General features: G+C 38.7%; 1 protein-coding gene and 1 pseudogene across 1 annotated transcript in view; one reads left to right on the top strand and one right to left on the bottom strand.

The window, feature by feature from the left end:
* Positions 1–16,715: 16,715 nt before the first annotated feature.
* On the top strand, positions 16,716–18,847 carry LOC100406979 (melanoma inhibitory activity protein 2 pseudogene; annotated as a pseudogene).
* Positions 18,848–19,696: 849 nt separating this feature from the next.
* The window catches only part of GLIPR1L2 (GLIPR1 like 2), a 57,987-nt gene continuing 53,154 nt past the window's right edge, over positions 19,697–24,529 (bottom strand). Inside the window, exons 5-6 of the mRNA XM_054238623.2 lie at positions 21,746–21,772; positions 19,697–21,666 (exon numbers count right to left, since the gene is read on the bottom strand). Coding sequence (XP_054094598.1) covers positions 21,278–21,666; positions 21,746–21,772 — 416 coding nt within the window. The 3' untranslated portion in view covers positions 19,697–21,277. The remainder of the gene's footprint in view (positions 21,667–21,745; positions 21,773–24,529) is intronic.

The following is a 24,529-nucleotide window of genomic DNA, read 5'->3' as shown; positions in this document are numbered from 1 at the left end:
AGATTATAAGAATTTTAATGTTTCTAAGTAGGAAACATATAACAATCTCTGATTTTAAAATAAGGACTAGAATAGACATTGTTTTAAATATTACTTGGCCAATCATGATACAAGTTACACTTTTCACCTCTACCATCTCATTGACAAGTTTATCTATTAGACAGTTCAACTGGTGTTCTATCTATATTGCCCTTCAATGTGAATTTTGTAGCACATAGTTTTAATCTGGAATATTACTCCTTAATGCTCTGAGACCCCAAATATTATCTAGTAATTGCTTAAATTGATTATTTTAATATTCATTTATTCCTTTACTTTGTGGTGAAAGTGAATTATTGAGAAAATCACTTCATATTAATTTTCTGGCCCTTCTTCTCCTATTCTGTTTGTAATATAAAATTCTGTTCCCTGATCTGTTGATAACTAAGTCTGGGTCTGTGTTTGTGGACAGTCTGGTTTTCTAGCCTTTTGTGTCCTTGTCAATGCCTCTCAGTGTTAAAGTCAAAACTAGAAAAAAATGTCAATATAAGAGGAAACCTAGTTAAAACTTGTTGGTCTTATGGGTTATGGACCATTTAACCTTTTGATCTGTTTATTGACTGATACATAATATCTTTGGCTATTTATAGGCCAGACAATTCCAAGAAACAAGGGCAATTCCTGGAAATGTGTAAATTGATACCTAGCTTATTGCTTTATGCACAATCACTTCAGGGACTTAACACTGCCAAAGCTTGTATAAATAAATGTGTCTTATTGTCTTAGTCACTCTCACTTTCTACCTCTGAATGTAACTGAAAGGCATTGATATGACCAATATATATTTTTAAATTAAAGACTCATGGCACTTTTTGTAATCCAGCATCCTAATGATTGGCATAATTCACTGTGCCTCATTTGCCAAAACAAATGGTTAGAACATTAGTAATTGACTATTATATAAATAGATATCTATAATAGTAGATATTAATTTATGCATCTATCTCTTATCCATTTATCTTGGTGGGAGTTTATGCCAGCCTCACTGGATCTAATTCTTCCAATTTTACTGATATACTCCATTTTTTTTACTAGAAATTTTCTGTTAGCTGGCATTCTTTCAAGTACAAATATGTGTTAATCAAGCATTGCCATCCATAAGCCAAGCTCCATGATTTTTTTCTCCTTTTATGAATTAAGAGACTCATACAGTGGGGCACAAACTTTCAATGTTAGAGGTAAGTCATCTTATGGGGACAGTCTTGCCCCTGGGGGGGTGACTTCCATTGTTCATAGATCCTATGGTTTTCTTCCATGCTACTCATCTTTGCAGGTTTCTGAATATATCAACTGCATTTAATCAGTTCAGTTTGCTGAGCTGCCTGTTTCTTATTTAAATGTTTTTCAGACAGTGTTCAAGTTCTTATTGGAATCTTTGATCTTAAAATTATTGAAGCCACTCATTCGTAGGGATAGTCTCAACCAGTACCCACTAGAAAGTTTATACTATATTTAAAAGACAAAGTAGTGAGTAACTGAATCAAGGATCATTGGATATAAAAGCCCAATGTTCTTCCCTATCGCACTCCCCAAGCCTTCTGCCAGAGTACAGTTTCCTACTGTACCTCATGGGGTCATTCTATTAAAATGGTTCCATGTATTTCAGCTTTGACTACTCCAAGGTTCCCCACTTAAAGAATGCTTCCTTGCTTAACTCTCAGTGGCAACAGCTGAGTTTTCTACTCACTCATAACATTTGCACCAACAATGGGGTCAGGTGTTCCTCATAACAATTTGCCACATTTGCCAGTCCAACACTTTTCACTCTTTCACCACTGCATTTCTGTGTCCTTTTAATATTCAGACATGGTTCTTGTCCTATGATCTGGGTTATATTGTACATTGAGCTCAGTACCCAGAAGTTAGGAAAGCTCAGTTACTTATCCTCAGGCCATTACACTATGACCTAACCATATAGATTCAGATCTTCCCGACCTGCTTGTCAATTGGAATTTTCATCTCATCCTCCAGAAATTATTTTTCTTATAGAGGAGAGTTTAATCTCAGACTCTTTAGTCAGAATCTTTCTACTTAAAAACAAAAAAACCCAGGGTTATTTCTCCCTCTACTTCTCCTTGAAACCTTAAAACATATAAGATAGGCTGTACAAATGCTTTGACCTACTTGAAGTGTCAGTTACTCTCAGTTACTCAGGTGAATCTGCTTTACCCCTGTGGCAATATGGAGGCACATTCCCGAGATTTCCCTTCAAGAGAACATGTCAAAAGGAGAGCAGTGAGCTGACAGTCTTCAGCTGCAGCACCTTCGAAATCTGCCACAGTGTTTCAACCAAGGCCACACTTTATTAGGCAGCCTCACTCAAGGACTGAGCATGACATTGTACTATGACATTCTTGCCCAACACATACTTCTCACAACACAAAAGATATCCACTGAGGATTTTTGTGGCACAAATTCCCCTTGTGTGGGCTGAAATTTTCTCAGAGCCTCTTCCTACTCAATCTCTGTCCTTCCACCTGACGTACTCCCCTTCATAATATCAGATATACATTGTGGTAGAAATCATTTTCTGCCTACTCCTGTTTCCTCTGCCATTTATTGTGTGTGTGTGTTACGATAAAACTTTTTTTATGGGCACTGTAATTTAAATTTTATATAATTTTTATGTGCCATAAAATATACTTTTTACAAAATGTTCTTAAGAAACTACTTTAGGACACATTTAGCTTTACAGAAAATTTTACAGTACCTCACACCCACTTTCCCCTATTGACATCTTACATTGAACATTTTTTCATGATTAATGAACCAATGTTGATACATTTTCATTAACTAAAGCCCATACTTAATTTATTTTTTACGTTTTTACTTAATACTCTCTTCTTCCCCTTCCAAAGTCTCATTCAGGATATCGTATTACACTGAGTAGACATACTTCTAATTTTAGACTCCTTGTGTTTGGGTTCCTTTCTCAGACTTTCCTTGTTTTTGATCACTTTGACAGTTTTAAAGAGTCAAATTTTAGAGAATGTTTCTCAGTATTTTAGAGAATGTTCCTCAGTTGGGATTCATATGATACTTTTCTCACAGTTAGGCTGGGATTATGTATTCTCGGGAAGAAGACCATGGAGGAAAAGTGCTATTTTCATCACATCAAAAATAAATACTATTAGCACGAGTATTACCATGACTTGATGTTGACCTGATATTGACCTGGATCACTCAGCTGAGATAGTGTTTGTCAGTTTTCTCTATTGTAAAGTTACTCTTTTTCTTTTTCCTGCCTGTATTATACAGTTTAATGCCTCAGTTTTTACAGGCATCAATGAATAACTTTCTTTCACTTCAGCATTATCTTGACATTGCCTTCTGAACTAGCACAGCTGGTTTTAGTAGTGGAGAATCTGAACTGGTGGTCCAAGGAAGTAAGTTTTAGTAAGTTTAGTAGTGGTCCAAGGAAGTAAGTCTCTTGGACTGCTATCTCTTGCACTTCTAACGTTATCTTGACATTGCCTTCTTAACTAGCACAACTGTTTTTAGTAGTGGAGAATATGAACGAGCACAGCTGGTTTTAGTAGTGGTCCAAGAAAGTAAGTCATAAAAAAATCGCCATCCCTTGCTTAATTACTGGATCTGAGACAGTTTTCAGACCCAAAACCTACTGACTAAAGAGGTAGCTGAATCCCTAGGAAAAATGCTACTGGCATGTACTTTAAAGATTTTCTTAGTACCCCTCTTCTGTATATAATTTAAGGCTTTGTCTAGTCTTTCCCAAAGGGATCCATGGACAGTTACATGGTGAATATATACTTGAAAAGGAGAATATACACACAGTTGGGAGATGGTTGGACACAGGATCTGAGTTGAGACTGATATGCAGAGAGCCAAAGTATCACCATGGGTCCCTGTTACATGGAGGTGTATGGGGCAAAGTAAAATATTACTGGCTAAAGTTTATTTTGCAGTGGGTCCATTTGGTTTGCAGATCCATTGCATGGTCATCTATCTGGCTCTCAAACGTACTATTGGATAGTCTTCCACACTGGGTCCTTGGCTGTGGAGGAAGACACAGTCTCTGATACTACCAAGCTTAAAGATAGAAAATAGAAAACAATATTGTTTCCTGAAATATGCAGAGATTGGTTCTCCTTTAATGATTTAAAAATTGGAGGAATGGTAGTCCCTATCATATGTATTTTGGAGGCAGAGTGTATTAGTCTGTTTTCACACTACTGATAAAGACATACCCAAGACTGGGAGAAAAAGAGGTTAATTGGACTTACGGTTCCACATGGCTGGGGAGGCCTTAAAATTATGGCAGGAGGTGAAAGGCCCTTCTTACTTGCAGTGGAAAGAGAAAGAGCAGTGGAAAGAGAAAATGAGAAAGAAGCACAAGTGGAAACCCCCGATAAACCTATCAGATCTTGTGAGTCTTTTTCACTATCACGAGATTAGCATGGAAAAGACTGGCCCCGTGATTCAATGACCTTCACCTGGGTCCCTCCCACAACACATGGGAATTCTGGGAGATATAATTCAAGATGAGATTTGGCTGGGGACACAGAGCCAAACCATATCATTCCACATCTGGCCCCTCCATATCTCCTGTTCTCACATTACAAAACCAATCATGCCTTCCCAACCATCCCCCAAAGTCTTAACTCACTTAAGCATTAGCCCAAAAGTCCACAATCCAAAGTCTCATCTGAGACAAGACAAGTCTCTTCCTCCAGTGAGCTTTTAAAATCAAAAGCAAGCTAGTTACTTCCTAAATACAATGGGGATACAGGTATTGGGTAAATATAGCAAATCCAGATAGGAGAAAGTGGCTAAAACAAAGGGGTTACAGGGCCCATAAAATTTGACTGCAAGGCAGTCAAATTTTTAAGCTCCAAAATGATCTCCTTTGGCTCTATGTCTTACATCCAGGTCACGCTGATGCAAGAAGTGGGTTCCCAGGGCCTTGGGCAGCTCCACCCCTGTGTCTTTGCAGGTTACAGCCTCTCTCCCAGCTGCTTTCATGGCTCACATTGCGTGTTTGTGGTTTTTCCAGGTGCATGGTGCAAGCTATCGGTGGATTTACCATTCTGGGGTCTGGAGGATGGTGGTCCTATTCTTACAGCTCCACCAGATGGTTTCCCAGTAGGGATTCTGTGTGGGATCTCTGATCCCACATTTCCCTTCCTCACTGTCCTAGCAGAGGGTAAGTCGTAACATGGTAAGCGTACTGGAAAGTGCACTTGGACGAATCAAAGTGTAGCTTAAACTAAAGATTGGGCTTACACCCATCCTCCATCAGGGCCTTGCCCCTGCAGCAAACTTTTGCCTGGGCATCCAGTCATTTCCATACAGCTTCTGAAATCTAGGCTGAGGTTCCCAAACCTCAATTCCTGACTTCTGTGCACCCACAGGTTCAACACCACATGAAAGCTGCCAAGGCTTGGGGCTTCTACCCCCTGAAGCAACAGCCCCAGCTGTACCTTGACCCCTTTCAGCCATGGCTGGAGTGGCTGGAACACAGGTCACCAAGTCCCTAGGCTGCACTCAGCACAGCGATCCTGGTCCCAGCCCACAAAACTACTTTCTCCTTCTGGGCTCCTTGGCCTTTGACGGGAGGGGCTTCTTCAAAGATCTCTGACATGGTTTGGAGAGATTTTCCCTACTGTTTTGGGGATTAACAATAGCCTTCTTGCTACTTATGCAGATTTCTGCATCCAGCTCAATTTGTCCCCAGAAAATTGGTTTTTCTTTTCTATTGCATAGTCAGACTGCAAATTTTCCAAACTTTTATGCTCTGCTTCCCTTACAAAACTGAATGCCTTTAACAGCACGCAAGTCACCTTTTGAATGCTTTGCTGCTTAGAAATTTTTCTTACCAAATACTCTAAATCATCTTTCTCAAGGTCAAAGTTTCTCAAATCTCTAGGGCAGGGGCACAATGCCACCAATCTCTTTGCTAAAACATAACAAGAGTCACCTTTACTTCAGTTACCAACAAGTTCCTCATCTCCACCTGAGACCACCTCAGCCTGGACCTTATTGTTCATATTGCTATCAGCATTTTGGTCAAAACCTGGTGGTGGCAAGAGAAAATGAGAAAGAAGCAAACCATAACACAGAGTCTCACTCTGTTGCCTAGGCTGGAGTGAAGTGGCACAATATCAGCTCACAGCAATCTTCACCTCTCAGGTTCACGTCTCTAGATAGTTCAAAACATACCCACATTTTCCTGTCTTCTTCTGAGCCCTCCAAACTGATCCAGCCTCTCCCTGTTACCTAGTTCCAAAGTTGCTTCCACATTTTTTTGTTATCTTTTCAGCAATGCCCCACTCTACTTGTACCAATTTACTCTATTAGTGTTTTTTACACTGCTGATAAAAACATACCTGAGACTGTGAAGAAAAGGAGGCTTAATTAGACTTACAGTTCCACATGGCTGGGGAGGCCCGAGAATCAAGGTGGAAGGCAAAAGGCTCTTCTTACATGGTGGTGGCAAGAGAAAATGAGAAAGAAGCAAAAGCAGAAACTCCTGAAAAACCCACCAAATCTTGTGAGACTTATTTACTTTCATGAGAATAGCATGGGAAAGACTGACTTCCTTTATTCAATTACCTCCCCCTGGGTCCCTTCCACAACATGTGGAAATTCTGGAAGATATAATTCAAGTGAGATTTGGGTGTGGACACAGCCAAACCATAACACAGAGTCGCACTCTGTTGCCTAGGCTGGAGTGAAGTGGCACAATATCAGCTTACAGCAACCTCCACCTCCCAGGTTCAAGCAATTCTCATGCCTCAGTCTCCTGAGTAGCTCGTATTAAAGGCATGCACCACCATACCTGGCTAATTTCTTTATTTTTTAGTAAAGGTGGGGTCTCACCATGTTGCCCAGGTTAGTCTCAAACTCCTGAGCTCAGGTAATCCACCCACTTCAGCCTCCCAAAGTGCTAGAATTACAAGCATGAGCCACCATGCCTGGCCTATCCTATGTATTTTTAATGGACCAGTATTTTCTCTGCAGAAAATAGATGGATCTTGGAGAAAGCCTGAGGACTACCACAAGGTCAACCAAAGAATGGAACCAGTCATAACTGCCATGCTGGATGTCATATTATTGCCTGAACACATTAATAAAGCCTCAGATATGTAGTGTGTAGCATTAGTTTGGCAAATGTGTTTTTACTCCTAATCAATCAACAGAATCAGAAATAGTTTGCATTCACATGGAAGGAATCAAATTTTGGCCTAGAGCTATGTTAGCAGTTCTACCCATTGACAGAAAATATTTAGAAGAGCCCTGGACTGTCTGCAATCCTGTACAATTTCAAACTGAATTATTATATTAATGGTGTCATGCTGATCTGGCAGGATGAACAAGAAGTGACTAGCATACGGAAGGTCTTGGTAAGACATATGCACTCCAGAGGAATCTGTCACTTCAGTAAGAATTTTAGAGATTCAGGGGTCAGGAAAATGCTGATACAGATCCTCTGAAGTAAATGTCAAATTGCTGCACCTGTGTCCTCTACTACAAAGACAGATGCATAGAACCTGATAGGATACCAAATGACCATGTGTCCAGAACCATTCATCACGATTTGTGTTTTGTCAGATAAAATCATAAAGTTAGGAAGTTCTAGTTACAGCACACATATAAGATGTAAATAGTACATTTAAGATTGTATCTAAGTAGGAACAGAGGGCATAAGTAAACTACATAAGCAGACAACCTAGACCTCCATATCACCCACCACAGTTGTACCACTATACTTTTTTTCAGCTCACACCTAGCATCATATGAGAGAGGGGTTCCTGTCTCACTAGATAAAGGAAATTTTAAAAAGTTTGTTCTTGGTTTATCAGTTGGTTAGCTTGACACGTGGGTACAAGCTAAAAATGGACAATGGCTGCATTATATCCATACTCAGAGGTGGCCTTGAAAGACAGTGATGAGAGAAAAGTTTCAAGGTGAAACTTTGGGTACACCTGATCATTCACTTTGTATGAAAGCAGAAGTGGCCTGAGGTTAAAATAAATGTGAACTGTGGCAAATGCCTGGCCAGAGGTCAGGGGTTTAGAAGTAAAAGAACTGGAAGATCAGAAATAAGAGGGTCTTAGCCAATGGCATATGAGTGGAGATATGAGAGTGGGAATAGTATGTGAAAAGTTTTTGTTTTTGAGACAGAGTTTCACTCTTGTTACCCAGGCTGGAGTGCAATGGCACGATCTCGGCTCACCGCTACCTCCGCCTCCTGGGTTCAAGCAATTTTCCTGCCTCAGCCTCCCAAGTAGCTGGGACTACAGGCATGTGCCACCATGCCCAGCTAATTTTTGTATTTTTAGTAGAGATGGAGTTTCACCATGTTGACCAGGATGGTCTCAATCTCTTGACCTTGTGATACACCCACCTTGGCCTCCCAAAGTGCTGGGATTATAGGCATGAGCTACCATGCCCAGCCATGTGAAAAGTTTTTATAGATTAATGCCCACCACAGCCACTGAATAATCAATAGACAAAATGACTCAACTAGTTGACATTAGCCAGCCTTGGTCCTTTTGCTAAGCAGAGTAAGTATTTTAGGCAAAGGGAATGCATGAATGCAACACATAAGTCCATTTGTATGAACTCCCACTTACTGAGGCTGATCCAAATACCTCTGTGTGTACAACTGATTAACAATGTAGATCAATCCCCACCATGACACTATTCTTTGAAAAGATCAACTGGAATTTTGTAACAAATTGATTATATTAGTCTCTTCAATCCTGGAAAAGTCAATAGTTCTTTCTCATTGGAACAGACACCTGTTCTGCCACCCATTCCAGATATGGATTGGACTTTCCAGCCCTCAGAGTCTGAGCAAACACCACAATTTATGGATTTGCTGAGTTCATGATTCACAGGCATAGAATCCCACAGAAGTGAGCATCCAATCAGAGGTCTTACTTTACAATAAAGGAGTTTCAGGAGGGGAGCACCAACTATGAAACCTACTGGTTGTATTATACATCACACTATGTAGAAACTGCTGGCCAGATGATCCAAGATGGCTGATTGCTAACAGCTCGGGACTGTAGCTCCCAGTGAAAGTGCAGAGAATGAGAGCACACCACACTTTCAGACGAATTTTCATCGCTCATGGACCAGAAGAGTCCCAGTGGAGGAGCCCCACTGGTGGCCAGCGTGACTCTTGTGGCTGGTGCAGCGGTTTTGCCGGCACCTCAGCGTGGCAGCTCTTCATGCAGAGTAAATAGGACTGGTTCCCTTTCTGAACGATGCTTGGAGCTCTGGGAAGGCAGAGCCACTTATTACAGACTCAAGAAGGAAGCCAGACTGGAGATTCCCGGGCAGAAGAGCACCATCAGTCTTATCGCTGCTGTTTTGGACGGTGCAGTGGGTTGCTCGGATTCCAGCGCTGGGAGTCAATAAACTGGACATCCACTCAGAAACCTAATTAGAAAGGCGGGAATTGTAAAGACAACAGATGGATAAATTTATAATAAAGGGAAGAAACCAGCCTAAAAAGGCCAAGAATACCCAAAATCAGAACCCCTCTCCCTCTACAGGGGATTATAGTTCCTCATCAGCAACGGAACAAGCCCTGATGGAGAAGGACTGTGTTCCATTAACAAAAGTAGGCTTCAGAAGGTGGATGGTAAGAAACTTCTGGGAGTTAAAAGAACTTGTTCTAACCCAATGTAAAGAAACTAAGAACTTTGAAAAATGGTTTGATGAAATGCTAACAAAAATAGACAATATAGAGAGGAATTTAAATGAACTACACAACACGAGAACTTAGCAAAATATGCACAAGTTTGAATAGCCAAATTGATCAAGCAGAAGAAAGGATATCAGAGGTCGAAGACCAACTTAATGAAATAAAATGAGAAGACAAGAATAGAGAAAAAAGCATAAAAAGGAATGAGCAAAGTCTCCAAGAAATATGGGACTATGTGAAAAGACCTAATCTACATTTGATAGGTGTACCTGAATATGATGGAGAGAATGAATCCAAGCTGGAAAATACCCTTCAGGATATTATCCAGGAAAACTTTCCCAATCTAGCAAAGCAGGACACTATTCAACCCCAGGTAATACAGAGAACACCAAAAAGATATTCCTCAGGAAGAGCAACCCCAAGGCACATAATCGTTAGATTCACCAGGGTTGAAACGAGGGAGAAAATACTAAGGGCAGCCAGAGAGAAAGGTCAGTTTACCCACAAAGGGAAGCCTAACAGACTTACAGCAGATCTCTCAGCAGAAACCCTACAAGCCAGAAGAGAGTGGGGGCCAATATTCAACATCCTTAAAGAACAGAACTTTCAGCCCTGAATTTCATATCCTGCCAAACTAAGCTTCACAACTGAAGGCAAAATAAAATCTTTTATGAACAAGCAAGTACTCAGAGATTTTATTACCACCAGGCCTGCTTTACAAGAGCTTCTGAAAGAAGCTTTACACATAGAAAGGAACAACCAGTATTAGCCTTTCTAAAAATATACCAAAAAGTGAAGAGCATCAACATAAAGAAGAATTTACATCAACGGATGGATAAAATAGCCAGTTAACATCAAATGGCAGTAATCCTAAATTTAAATCAACTATATCCCCCAATCAAAAGATACAGCCAAAACCCAACGGTATGCTACATCCAGACCCATTTCATATCCAAAGATACACAAAGACTCAAAATAAAGGAATGGAAAAAGATTTACCAACAAAATGGAGAGCAAGAATAAATAAATAAACAAAAAGCAGGAGTTGCAATTCTCGCATCTGATAAAATAGATTTCAAAGCAACAAAGATATAGTGGTAAAAGGATCAATGCAACAATAAGAGCTAACGATCCTAACACCCAGATACATAAGACCCATAAAGAGATTTAGACTCAATGAAACAGAAAATTAATAAGGATATCCAGGACATGAACTCATATCCAGAACAACTAAACTTAATAAATATTTATAGAGCTCTCCACTTTAAATACACAAAATATACATTCTCCACTTTAAATACACAAAATATTGATCGGCCATTATTAATACCCATTTTTAGAATAAAGCAATATTCCCATTCTCTCTCCCTCTTTTTCTTCCCCTTTCTTTCTCTCCTTCTCTCCTAAAAAAAAGAAGAAAAAAGCAACTGTTGGCCAATAAAGCATTAGTATAGTCTTTTGAAGGTGCAGCTAAAGTTCCAGGATAGAGGCAGTACAGTTGGCCCTCCATATCTTCAGAGGCTGTGTCTGTGGATTCAGCCAACTGCAGATCAAAAATCACACCCTCACCTTACCCCAAAGGGAGAATGTGCCAAAGCACCCTTTGGGAAAAAGAAAACCAGACTGGACACTCTCTTCTGCCTGAGAGTTCCCTGCTTGTGAAAGGAAGATGATTGTGCCCCTCCCAGGGGAGACATGGGTGTGGTGCTGGACTCTGTAGGGGAGGAAGGTGGTTTCACCCCAGCAGCCAGGCAGTACCAGTGCCTGGAATGGACATGGAAATGGGGTTTCCTTTCACCCCTCATCTACTGCTATGGATGTCCCTGCTGGGAATTGGTACAGTAGCACCTGGGGAGAACATTTCTATGGCTACTGGGGGTGAATTCATCCCCATTGATGGTGTGCCTACTGGCCTAAGCTTGCACAAAGGGTGAGGCCCATCCCACTGTGTACCATGCCTAAGGAGAGTGCAAGTGAGATGCAGAGCTCTCTTTTTAGGTTTGAGGGAAGAGGTTCTGTCCCAAGGCCATTTCAGGAGTAGCCATGGAATGGGCATGTTTCCTGACCTCAGCTGAATTGTGGCCTGAAGATAAGGACCATGTCTACTTGAACCAAAGGACAAAAGCCCCAGGACAGGTGTGTGAAAGGGAAGCAGATTGTCTTCTTGTATACTGTATTCCCCTTTATCTCCCTGCCCCACAGTGGAGACCTCAGCAACGTGAGCTCCTCCCTGCCCCCTGCTATATAAAAGGGTGCTTCCACCAGTCATTGGGGTATTCAAGGGTGAGCTTGGAAGTCCAGTTCTGCCCAGATATGTCCCTTGCTCTGAGGTTGAGTGAGGAACTCAGGGCATTGAGTAGTCCACAGACCACCCAACTGCCTGTGACAACAGAAATCCCCTCCCAGTGAACAAAGAAAAAGAACATATGCATCAGCTTCTGTGGCAGCCAGCTTTTACACATAAGCATCTCCTACTGGATGGAAAACTGAAGTGCCCAACCAAATATAAAACCTGCTGAAAGAAGAGCACAGTGCTAGGAAATGAGATAAACTTCCTGAGTCCTCTGCAGTCTCAGCCCTGCAGAAGGTAGTGAGCCTAATCATACACTGAATACATTGCTACTACAATCAGCATTTAGGAAAGCCACCACAGAAAAACTATCTATAACTAAGAAACTCATAAAAAACCTTGGCTTACTGAAAGCACCTAAAATAAAAACAAAATGATCATATACAACATACATTACAGTCACACCCTTGAGGGAAGTAGTCTCATTTAAATGAAACTAAATTCCAAAATAAGAATTCATACCTTCCTCAGATTAGAAGAAATCAGCATAAGAATTCCAACAGTATAAAAAAACAGTGTTTCCACATCCCTAAAGGATCACAGTGGCTCTCTAGCAATGGATCTTAATCAGAATAAAAATTCTGAAATGACAGATTAAGAATTCAAAATATGTTTTGCAAGGAAGCTCAATGAGATCCAAGATAAAGTTGAAAACCAACAGAAAGAAATCAGAAAAAATGTTGAGACACAAACAATTACTAAAGAAATACATATTAAAAAACAAACGGAACCTCTGGAAATTAAAAAAAAATAAAGTAATTACCAAATACAACTGAAAGCTTTAACAATAGACTAGACCAAGCATACAAAAGACCTTCAGAGCTTGAATGCCAATCCTTTAACATAGGCAGACAAAAATTTAAAAAATAAAATAAATCAACAAAGCCTTCAAGAAATATGGAATTATGTAAATTGACCAAACTTATGAATTAAACAAGAAGAAGAAAAAGTAAAACATTTTTAAACAAGAAGAAGAAAAAGTAAAACCCTTGGAAAAGCTATCTGAGGGCACAATTTGGGAAACCTTTCTAGTCTTGCCAGAGATTAGGCATCCAGACACAAGAAGCAAATAGAACCCCTAGAAGATACTCTACAAGACATACCTCATCAGGGTATATAGTCTTCAGACTGTTCAAGTCAGTGTGAAAGAAAAAATCCTAAAAGCAGCAAGAGAGAAGAATATAACTTATAAAGGAAATCCCATCAGTCTAACAAAAGACTTATCAGCATAAGTCTTACAAGTCAAAAGAGATTGGGGTTCCATTTTTAATCTTCTTAAAGAAAGAAACTGCCAGCCAAGAATTCTGTATCCTCCTAAGCCAAGTTTCATAAATGAAGGAGAAATGAAACAGTTCTCAGACATGCAAATGCTAAGAGAATTTGTTAACACTAGACTGGGCCTTAAAGAAATGCTCACAGAAATTCTAAACATAGAAACAAAAGGATAGTCTGGATGTGGTGGCTCATGCCTGTAATCCCAGCACTTTGGGAGGTCGAGGCAGGTGGATCACGAGGTCAAGAGATTGAGACCATACTGGTCAACATGGTGAAACCCTGTCTCTACTAAAATACAAAAAATTAGCTGGGCATTGTGGCACATGCCTGTAATCCCAGCTACTCAGGAGGCTGAGGCAGGAGAATTGCCTGAACCCAGGAGGCAAAGGTTGCAGTGAGCCGAGATCACGCCATTGCACTCCAGCCTGGGTAACAAGAGTGAAACTCCATCTAAAAAAAAAAAAAAAAGAAAGAAACAAAAGGATAATACTCGCCATCATAAAAGAACACAAAAGTATTAAACTCATGGGTCTTATAAAGCAATTATGAAACTAGAAAGCAACTAGGTAACAATTAACATTATGACAAGAACAAAACTTCACATATCAATATTAATCTTGAATGCCAATGAACTAAATGCTATACATTAAAGATTTTGATTGGTGAATTGAATATAAAGACAAACTCAACTGTATGCTGCTTACAAGAATGCCATGTAATGGGTAAAGACTCAAAGTACAGAGGTGAGAAAATCATCCTATGCAAATGGAGACCAAAAGTGAGCAGGAGTAGCTATACTTATATCAAGTAAAACAGACTTTAAATCAACAAAAGTAAAAAACAAAGACGAAGACCATTATATAAATGATAATGATAAAGGGATCAATTTAATAAGAAGATATAACAATCTACCACAAACTGGACCACCCAGATTCATAGGACAAATATTCCTAGATGTAAGAAAAAAGACCAACAAAAATGAAATAATAGTGGTGGACATCGATACACAACTGACAACACTAGACAGGTTATTGAGATAGAAAATCAACAAGAAAGTCTAGACTGAAACTGGACTCTAGACTAACTAGACCTAATAGACATTTACAAAACAGTTGGCACAACTGCAGAATATACACATTTCTCATCTGTACATAGAACATTCTCTAAAATAGATTATATGCTTGGCTATAAACCAAGTTTCAATACATTAAAAAAATCAAAATCATAACAAGTATCATCTTGTACCACAGTGGAATAAAATTAGAAATCAATACCAAGAGGAAATCTCAAAACTATACAAATACATGGAAATTATAACTTGCTCCTGAATGGCCTTTGGGTAAACAATGAAATTAAGGCAGAAATCAATAAAAATTTTTTGAAACTAGAGACACAACATAATAAAACCTCTTGGATACAGCAAAAGCAGGTCTAAGAGGAAAGTTTATAGTGTTAAATGCCTACATTAAAGCAATAGAAAGATCTCAAATTAATAACCTAACATTGTACCAAAAAAAAAAAAAAAAACCTAGAAAAGCAAAAACAAACCAAACCTAAAGCTAACAGAGAAAAGAAATAACAAAGAGCAAGGCAGAACTAAACGAGATGAAGACCAAAAAAAGATACAAAGGATCAAAAAAAAATTGGCCCTTTGAAAAGATAAAAAAATTGATAGAATGCTGGTTAGAACAACCAAGAATAAAAGAGACAATTCAAATAAATACAATCAGAAGTAATAACAGTGCAGAAATGATAACAGTGGCATTAAATATCTGCCACTTGAGTTGATTTCATGACTTCATTTTTGTGAATAGGGCTGTGATAAACATGAGTGCAGGTGTCTTTTTAATATAATGATTTATTTTGGGTAGTGACATGGTTTTGTTCTGTATCCCTACTCAGATCTCATCTGCAGCTCCCACGTGTTGTGGGACCGACCCAGTAGGAGACGATTGAATCATAGGGACAGGCCTTTCCCATGCTGTTCTTGTAATAGTGAATGGGTCTCATGAGATCTGACAGTTTTAAAGTGGGAGTTTCTCTACAGAGGCTCTCTCATTTCCTTCTGCCATCCATATAATATGTGACTTGCTCCTCCTTGTCCTCTGCCATGATTGTTAAGTCCAATAAACCTCTTTATTTTATAAATTGCCCAGTCTTGGGTATGTCTTTGTCAGTGGTATGAAAATGGATTAATACAATAAATTGGTACCAGTTAGAGTGAGGCATTGCTGAAAAGATACCTGAAAATGTAAAAGCAACTTTGGAACTCGGTAACAAGCAGAAGATTGGAACAGTTTGGAGGGCTCAGAAGAAGACAGGAAAATGTGGGAAAGTGTGTAACTTCCTAGAGACTTGTTGAATGGCTTTGACAAAAATGCTGATAGTGATATGTACAATAAGGTCCAGGCTGAGGGGGTCTCAGATGGAGATGAGGAACTTGTTGGTAACTGGAGTAAAGGTGACTCTTGTTATGTTTAGTAAAGAGACTGGTGGCATTGTGCCCTGCCCTAGAGATTTCTAGAACGTTGTACTTGAAAGAGATGATTTAGGGTATTAGAGGAAGAAATTTCTAGGCAGCAAAGCATTCAAGAGGTGTCTTCTGTGCTGTTAAAAGCATTCAGTTTTATAAGAGAAGCAGACCATAAAAGTTTGGAAAAATTGCAGCCTGACATTGTGATAGAAAAGAAACAACTATTTTCTGAGGAGAAATTGAAGGTGGCTGCAGAAACTTGAAAAGAGAAAAGGAATAGAAACCAAACTGAGGGGTGGGGCAGTGGAGTGGCAAGGACAGGGTGCATTGCAGGCTTGTGCGGGTCAGGCTTGAACCTGTGCTGCCTCAGGTTGTAAAGTGTAACAAGGGAGACAGGGTGTGAGGCCTGTGGGTGCCCCAGGTACCCCCACAGCTGGCTCCACAGTGGTCTGCTCTTGTTGCCGTGTGTGGATTAGGGTTCCAGACCAAAGGCTGCTTGTTCTCTGCCCCTCATTGCAAGCCCAACAGGCCAAGGTTACTGCAGTGACTGCCAGAGCAGCCTTGGCATTATGGAGGAGCCCAGGGCTACCCCTTGGCCGTACTTATGACTGGTCCTGGAGGTGCTATGGAGGGTTGTGGCATCACTGCCTGATGGTATGTGACCAGATTCTAATCCTTATGCTGTATTTTTATGGGAATTGGTGATATGAGCAGCTATTGTTGGATTTTTTGGTGTTTCCTTTTTTTTTTTTTTTTGGTGGAGAATTTTTAGATCTGTTAGAAGTCGGCTTTATGTGGAAAGAGAGAAAAAGCTTGCCGTAATGCTTTCTGGACTAATTGAAGAAAAATGTAAACTACTTGAAAAATTTAGCCCTGTTCAAAAAGAGTATGAAAGCTAGGAGGCAACGAAGTGCAAAGTTTGGAGGCAACCTGTGGAAAGCTGAACAAGTCCAATTCTGAACTTCAGGATGAAATACCCTGTCTAGTAAAAGAGTTAAAAGGAGAGAAATAAACACATTCTGAACAAGATGAATTGATAGTGGATATTTCAAAAAGATTACAGTCTCTAGAATATGAGTCAAAATCCCTCAAATCACAAGTTGCTGAAGCCAAAATGACCTTCAAGATATTTCAAATGAATGAAGAATGACTGAAGATAGCAATAAAAGATGCTTTGACTGAAAATACTCAACTTCAAAAAAACCAGACACAGCTTCTGCAAGAAGCTGAGGTATGGAAAGAACAAGTGAGTGAACTTAACAAACAGAAATTAACATTTGAAGACTCCAAAGTACACACAGAACAAGATCTAAAAGATAAAGAAAATCACATCAAGATTCTGACTGAACGCTTGCTAAAGATGATTGGGCTCCTATGCTTGGAGAAGATGTAATGGATGATGATAACTTGGAATTAGAAGTGGACAGTGAATCAGAAAATGGTGCTTACTTAGATAATCCTCCAAAAGAACTGTTGGAGAAATTGATTCATGTTGCTAAGTTAAATGCTACTTTAAAAACCTTAGGAGAAAGAAAACAAATTTATAGTCAGTTAGCTGAAGTTAACAAAACAAAGGAAGAGCTTACAGAGCATATTAAAAACCTTCAGACTGAACAAGCATCTTTGCAATCAGAAAACACACATTTTGAAAGTGAGAATCAGAAGCTTCAACAGAGACTTAAAGTAATGACTAAATTATATCATGAAAATGAAATGAAACTCCATGGAAAATTAACAGTAGAGGAAGATTACCAGTTAGAAAAGAAGAGAAACTTTCTAAAGTATGCAAAAAGATTAGCCATGACACTGAAGAGCTGGAGACCTATAGAAAGTGAGCCAAAGATCTTGAAGAAGAATTGGAGAGAACCATTCATTATTATCAAGGGCAGATTACTTCCTGTGAGAAAAAAGCACATGATAATTGGTTGGCAGCTCAGACTGCTGAAAGAAGCCTCAATGAATTTAAGAAAATGCTAACAACAGACAAAAATGAACTGAAACAGTGTTTAAATTTGAACTTTTAGAAAAAGATCCTTATGAACTTGATGTTCTGAATACAGCATTTGAGAAAGCATTCCCAACATGGTCCTTCACCATTGGGTCGGTCTTCGTTTGAAATGAGAGCTTTTCTCTCTCCTCTAGTTTTGTTCAAGGGTCCACTCAGACTCTCACCTTTGCTTCCAAGGGGAGGTGAAAGAGGCTCAAGAGGCCCAGGGAATCCTCTGAACCATAAGATTACCATTGAAAGAGAAGAATCAAGCTGTGTTAGTTTAACCAGTACTCATAGGACTCCTCTTGACACTGTCCCTGTCACCTTCATGGGAAGAGGACCATAGGATAATGTTTCCTCCACCAGGACAATCATATCCTGATTCAGCTCTTCCTCCACAAAGGCAAGACAGATTTTATTCTAATTCTGGTAGACTGTCTGGACCAGCAGAACTCAAAAGTTTTAATATGCCTTCTTTGGATAAAATGGATGGGTCAATGCCTTTAGAAATGGAATCCAGTAGGAATGATACCAAAGATGATCTTGGTAATTTAAATGTGTCTAATTCATCTCTCCCCACTGAAAATGAAGCAACTAGCCCTGGCTTTGTTCCTCCACCTCTTGCTCCAATTAAAGGTCCATTGTTACCAGTGGATACAAGGGGCTCCTTCATAAGAAGAGAAACTCCTTTCCCCCTACCTCCTCCAGGAACCATGTTTGGAGCTTCTCAAGATTACTTTCCATTAAGGGATTTCCCAGGTCCACCACATACTCCATTTGCAATGAGAAATGTCTATCCACTGAGGAGTTTTCCTCCTTATCTTCCCACAAGGCCTGGATTTCCTGCCTACCCCACATTCTGAAGGTAGAAGGGTTGATTTCAGCTTCAAATGAGCCCACTATTAAAAATCCAGAACCGCAGCAGGAAACCTGACAATATTTTTGCTCTCTTCCAAATTAATTTTGACTGATATCATTTTCAGTTTAAGTAATTGCTGTTATTTAAGAGATTACACTTTTACTCAAATTGAAGCTTAATGGAATTATAATTCTCAGGATAGTATTTTGTAAACAAAGATTTAAATATGAATCTTATGAGTAAATTATATCCATTTCATTTTATTCTCGATAATATAACTATTTTAATTTGACTAAAAAGTCCACTATTATTTAAACAATAGTGGGAGTTTTATATATGTAATCTTGCAGGTAGGGAGGCTGTGTCTTTATGCCAAGAACTGTATTTGCTCTGGTTGTAGACAAATGTGAAAGTAACTTTATGCTTAATTAAATAAATTTTTGTTGTTTTTTTTTTTAAATGAGAAATAAAAATATTTTTTTTCTTTGGAAACAAACAAACAAACAAAAAGTAATGAGGAGCTGAATGTTAATCTCCAAGATGACGGGAAAAATGTTTCCAGGCCATGTCAGAGGTTTTCTTGGGAGTCCCTCCTATCACAGTCCTGGAGGCCTAGGGGAAAACAGTTTCATGGACCAGGCCCAGGGACTGTTAGGCATACAGATATATGACAAGTTAGTGTGGGAATTAAGAAATGAAGAAATTGTACTTGTAAATGCATCAAATCTTCACAAATCCAAGTTCGGTTTTCTTATTTTAAAAACAGAGACAATGCCAGCTCCACAAGGATGGTTTGAATATGAAATAATTACATAAAAGAACTTTGGAAACTATGAAGTAAGACACAAATGTACAATAATAATAATAAATAACATCCCTGTAGAGAGCTAGCCGTTTTCTGTACCTAAGGCTTTTTCTCAGGGGACTGGTAGAACAGAACCTCTTTATAGATTGAAAAAGATCTAATTTCTACAAAGAAGAGCTCTTGGAAAAAACAATCAAAGGAAAAAACCAAACAGAAACACTAAAATCCAAGAGAATAGCTCAGGGCTTTTTAATATAATTCTGATCTTGCCCTACTTAGGAACAGGCTTTTAACACAATATTGATACAACTAAAAAACGACAGTTAACACATATAGCATTTATACCATTTGAGGTATTTGGCTATGCTAGTATTTTTTCCTCCGTAGTGGAAACATTCATTGAGAAATATGGCTTTAGAACACAGTATTCTATCAAAATTGGAAAACAGAGATTGTTTTATTTGAAAACATCAGATATACAGTGATTCTTTCTTTCAGTGTCATTTCTTTCACTTAAACTTCAGGTTTATTAAGCCTCTGTTTCTCAATTAGAATGAGTTCTCTAAGTCCCTGTCATAAATAGAATTATATTAACCTTTCACATCTAAATCACATTGAGTTCTAATAAGTGTGTAACAATAAGACAGGTAAGCATGGAATGGCATTTGGAAAAATAATATACATTGCTTTTTGCATATTTTAAAACTGTGTAATAAAAGGTGTTTACCATTTTTCCATATAAAGTGCTGAATTCAGGAATATTTTCATAAAAATCAGATCCTTTCCCCAGGTGTTGACTTGGTATACTCCACAGATACTACTGATTCCTTTACAAAGTTGATCCATGAGTATTTATTGATGAAGAGATCTTAGTGGTCATCTAGTACTATCCATTTATCTTACAGCTAAAGAAATCTCCTTTGCTACATATTTTTATTCAGTTCATTTATTAGTATTACTAGTGGTAAGTAGTTATCTTATTAATTTGTGAACTTTTGCTACATATATTAATAACAAGTAAATAATTTTTAGAAAATTTATTTTATCATATAAATTTGAAAGCACCCAGATTCTGCCATCACAACTAATTAAAATTCTGGCATTTATTAGCCTTTGATGGCAGAAAATTACAGCAAGTTTTTACTGAAATATTAAACATAAATTAGAAATAATAAATTTGCATCCTAGAAGGATGTACAGGTACCACTTAAATCATTCCAAGAACATATACCATATACCACAAAGACAAATAATAATATTAGATGACATAATATCACATGAAAAATACCACCTCCACCAATAACAACTATGACAGAAGAACAAAAACAACTATGACAGTAAAAACGAAAATTCAACAATATTTATTCAATGACTGTTCTTGGAATTATCTGAACTTGGAATGATCTTGAGCACCTTAAATGAATAATGTCATTTAATACTTGAAAAATGTATTAACTCATTTAGAAAATACTGAAAGCACAGAGATGGGAACATATTTAGAAAATAAAAATTCCCTCTTTTATTAGAATAACATGGTGAAATCTTAAGATTAATTAGACTGGTCAAATTTTTTTCAGTGTTTTTCTTGTTACATCTTTATATGTTCTTAGCATCAAAGAGCTCACCTTAATGCTTACATGTTTTTTGTTTGTTTCTTTGTTTTACAAATGTAAATTTACTGAATAAGCACAGGAGATAAGGAAATAAAAAACATTCCAAAAGTGGTTTGCATATTTTCTTTCTTGTTAAAATTCAGTGTTTTACTTTCCTTTTTTTCTGTCTGTCTTTTTTGTATTATACTTTTGGCTTATGTTGGTGATAAATCTTCCTCTTCCTCCATCTTTTCTTTTTGTGTTTCCTCCTCTTCCTCCATCTTTTCATTTTGTGTTTCCTCCTCTTCCTCCTCTCCCTCTTCTTTTTCCTCCTCCGTTTCTATTATTTCAAATTCCATTTCCGTTTCCTCTTTCTCTTTCTTCTTTTCCTCTTTTTCCTCTTCTTCTTTCTCTTCTTCAGACTCCTCAGGGGTAAATATCATTTGTCGTTCCAACAAGATATTTGGAAAATAAGACTGTACTATCAAAACAGTTGTGACACACAGCATAAAACACAATATTCTCAATAATAAAATGAATGCACACAGTGGATCACACACAATTGGCCGGGGCACTTCCCATTTTGGATACCAAAATTGGTAATCTGTAAATAAAGAAGCAATTGAAAGCTGGATTTCACATAAAGTAGTTAAATTGTATAAGAAATAAAGGACAATACATACATATGGCTTGGTCACGATCTGCATTACCTAGAAAGAAAAAGAAAGTCCATAAAATTTGAGATAAAATTTCTTCTTTCTCTAAAAAATAAGATAATTTCCCAATAGTGCCCCTTTCTCTGAGTTCTCAGGCATTATCTTTGATATCCCCTCTCCAACCAGTAGCCAATTTCAACGTACAATATAATCCCTTTCAGTGAACTCAGTCTGGTCTGCTACAGAAAGTATGAAAATATAGGAGTAAGGAGACAGGCATTCTAGTGCTAATTCTGTCTTCACATCATTGACTTAAATAAGTCTCTCCACTTCCATCCTTAAAAGATTGTTCCACTCCAACATTCTAGGATTCTATAATATCTCTTATTTTCATCTCTCTTTCCCCCCAAGATCACTCCTAATTAATCTTAGAAATCTATTCACTTTCCTCATGTAATTCTTATTTTCAGAAGCTTTCAGTTGCTCTTAATTTGCCAGATGGCAAAATTAACTCTATAGCCTGGCATTCAATATTTTTAGTTAACTAGTCCAATGAGATAATAATACTTTGAGGAAATAAATTCCCTTTCTTCTGCTCATTTGGATTGAGAGATGTATCATTCCATTTTCACACTGCTATAAATAACTACCCAAGACTGGGTAATTTATGGAAAAAAGGTTTAATTGAATCACAGTTCTGCATGGCTGGGCAGGTGTCAGGAAATTTAAAATCATGGCAGAAGGTGAAGGGGAAACAAGGCATGTCTTATATGATGGCAGGAGAGAGAGTGAAGGGAAAACTGCCAAACACTTTTAAACCATCAGATCTCATGAGAACTCACTCACTATCATGAGAACAGCATGGAGGAAACTGCACCCATGATCCAATAACCTCTGATCAGGTTCCTCCATCAACACCTGGGGATTACCATTTGAGATGAGATTTTGATGGTAACATAGAGCCAAACTATATCATTCTTCCCCAGCCCCTTCCAAATCTCATGTCCTTCTCACATTTCAAAACACAATCATGACTTTCCAAGGGTCCACCAAATTCTAACCTCATTCCAGCATCCACCCAAAAGTCCAAGTCAAAGTCTCATCTGAGAAAAAGACAAGTCCCTTCCATCTATAAGCTTATAAAATCAAAAGCAAGTTAACTACTTCTAAGATACAATGAGGATACAGACAATGGGTAAATGCTCCCATTTCAAGTAGGAGAAATTAGTTGAAACAAAGGGGATACAGGTTCCATGCAAGTTCAAAAGCCAACAGGGCAGTCACTGACTCTTAAAGTTTCAAAATAATCTCCTAGATGTCTCACATCCAGGGTATGCTGATGCAAGGGGTAGGCTTTCAAGGCCTTGGGAAGCTCTGCCCCTGTGGCTCTGCAGGGTTCAGTCCCTGTGGCTGCTTTCATAGGCTGGCATTGAGTACCTGTGGCTTTTTCAGACACACGTTGCAAGCTGTCATTCTGGGATCTGGAGGATGGTGGCCCTCTTCTCACAGCTCTATTAGGCAGTGCCCCAGTAGAGACTCTGAAGAGGCTCCAACTCCACATTTCCTTTCTGCATTGCCCTAGTAGAGGTTCTCTGTGAAGGCTCCACCCCTGCAGCAGATATCTACTTGGACATCCAAGTGTTTCCATACAGCCTCTGAAATCTAGGCAAAGGTTCCCAAAGCTCAACTCTTGTCATTGATGCACCTGCAAGCTCAAAACCACATGGAAGCTGCCAATGTGCTGCCAAGGCTTGGGGCTTACACCCTTTAAAGCAATGGCCTGAGCTGTACCTTGGCCCCTTTGAGCCATGGCTTAAACTGGAATGGCTGGGAGGAAAGGGACCATATCCCAAAGCTGCACAGAGCAGTGGGGGCCTGGGCATGGCTCAAGAAATAATTTTTCCCTCTTAGGCATCTAGGCCTGTGATGAGAGGGGCTGCCGTAAAAATCTCTGAAATGTCCTGGAGACATTTTCTCCATTGTCTTGGTGATTAACATTTGGCTCCTCGTTACTTATGCAAATTTCTGCAGCCAGCTTGAATTTCTCCCTAGAAAAAATAAAATGTATATATTTTTCTACCACATGGTCAGGCTGCAAATTTTCCAAACTTTTATGCTTTGTTTCCCTTTTAAAAATAAGTTTTAATTTCAGATCAGCTTTTGTGAATGCATAAAAGGATGTGCTTTTAGAAACATCCAGGTTACATCTTGAGTGCTTTGCTGCTTAGATATTTCTCCTGCCAGACACCCTAAATTATCTCTCTTAAGTTCAAAGTTCTGCATATCTCTAGGGTATGGGTAAAAATGCCACCAGTCTCTTTGCTAAAGCATAGCAAGAATGAACTTTATTCCAGTTCCCAATAAGTTCCTCATCTCCAGCTGAGACCACCTCAACCTGGACTTCGTTGTCCATCTCGCTATCAGCATTTTGGTCAAAACTATTCAACAAGACTCTAGGAAGTTCCAAATGTTCCCACATCTTCCTGTCTTCTTCTGAGCCCTCCAAATGGTTCCAATTTCTGCCTGTTACCCAGTTCCAAAGTTGTTTCCACATTTTCAGGTATCTTTATACCAGTGCCCCAAACCCCTGGTACTAATTTCCTGTATTAGTTCATTTTCTCACTGCTATAAAAAAGTACCTGAGACTGGATAATTTATAAAGAAAGATGGTTTAATTGACTTACAGTTATGCTTGGCTGGAGAGGTCTCAGGAAATTTACAATCATGACATAAGGTGAAAGGAAAGCAAGGCACATTTTACATGGTGGGAGGAGAGGTGGGGGGCAACTGCCAAACACTTTAAACCATCAG

The sequence above is a fragment of the Callithrix jacchus genome, chromosome 9, assembly GCF_049354715.1.
Source record: "Callithrix jacchus isolate 240 chromosome 9, calJac240_pri, whole genome shotgun sequence".
Taxonomy (NCBI): domain Eukaryota; kingdom Metazoa; phylum Chordata; class Mammalia; order Primates; family Cebidae; genus Callithrix; species Callithrix jacchus.
This window is presented reverse-complemented; position numbering and strand designations above follow the sequence as displayed.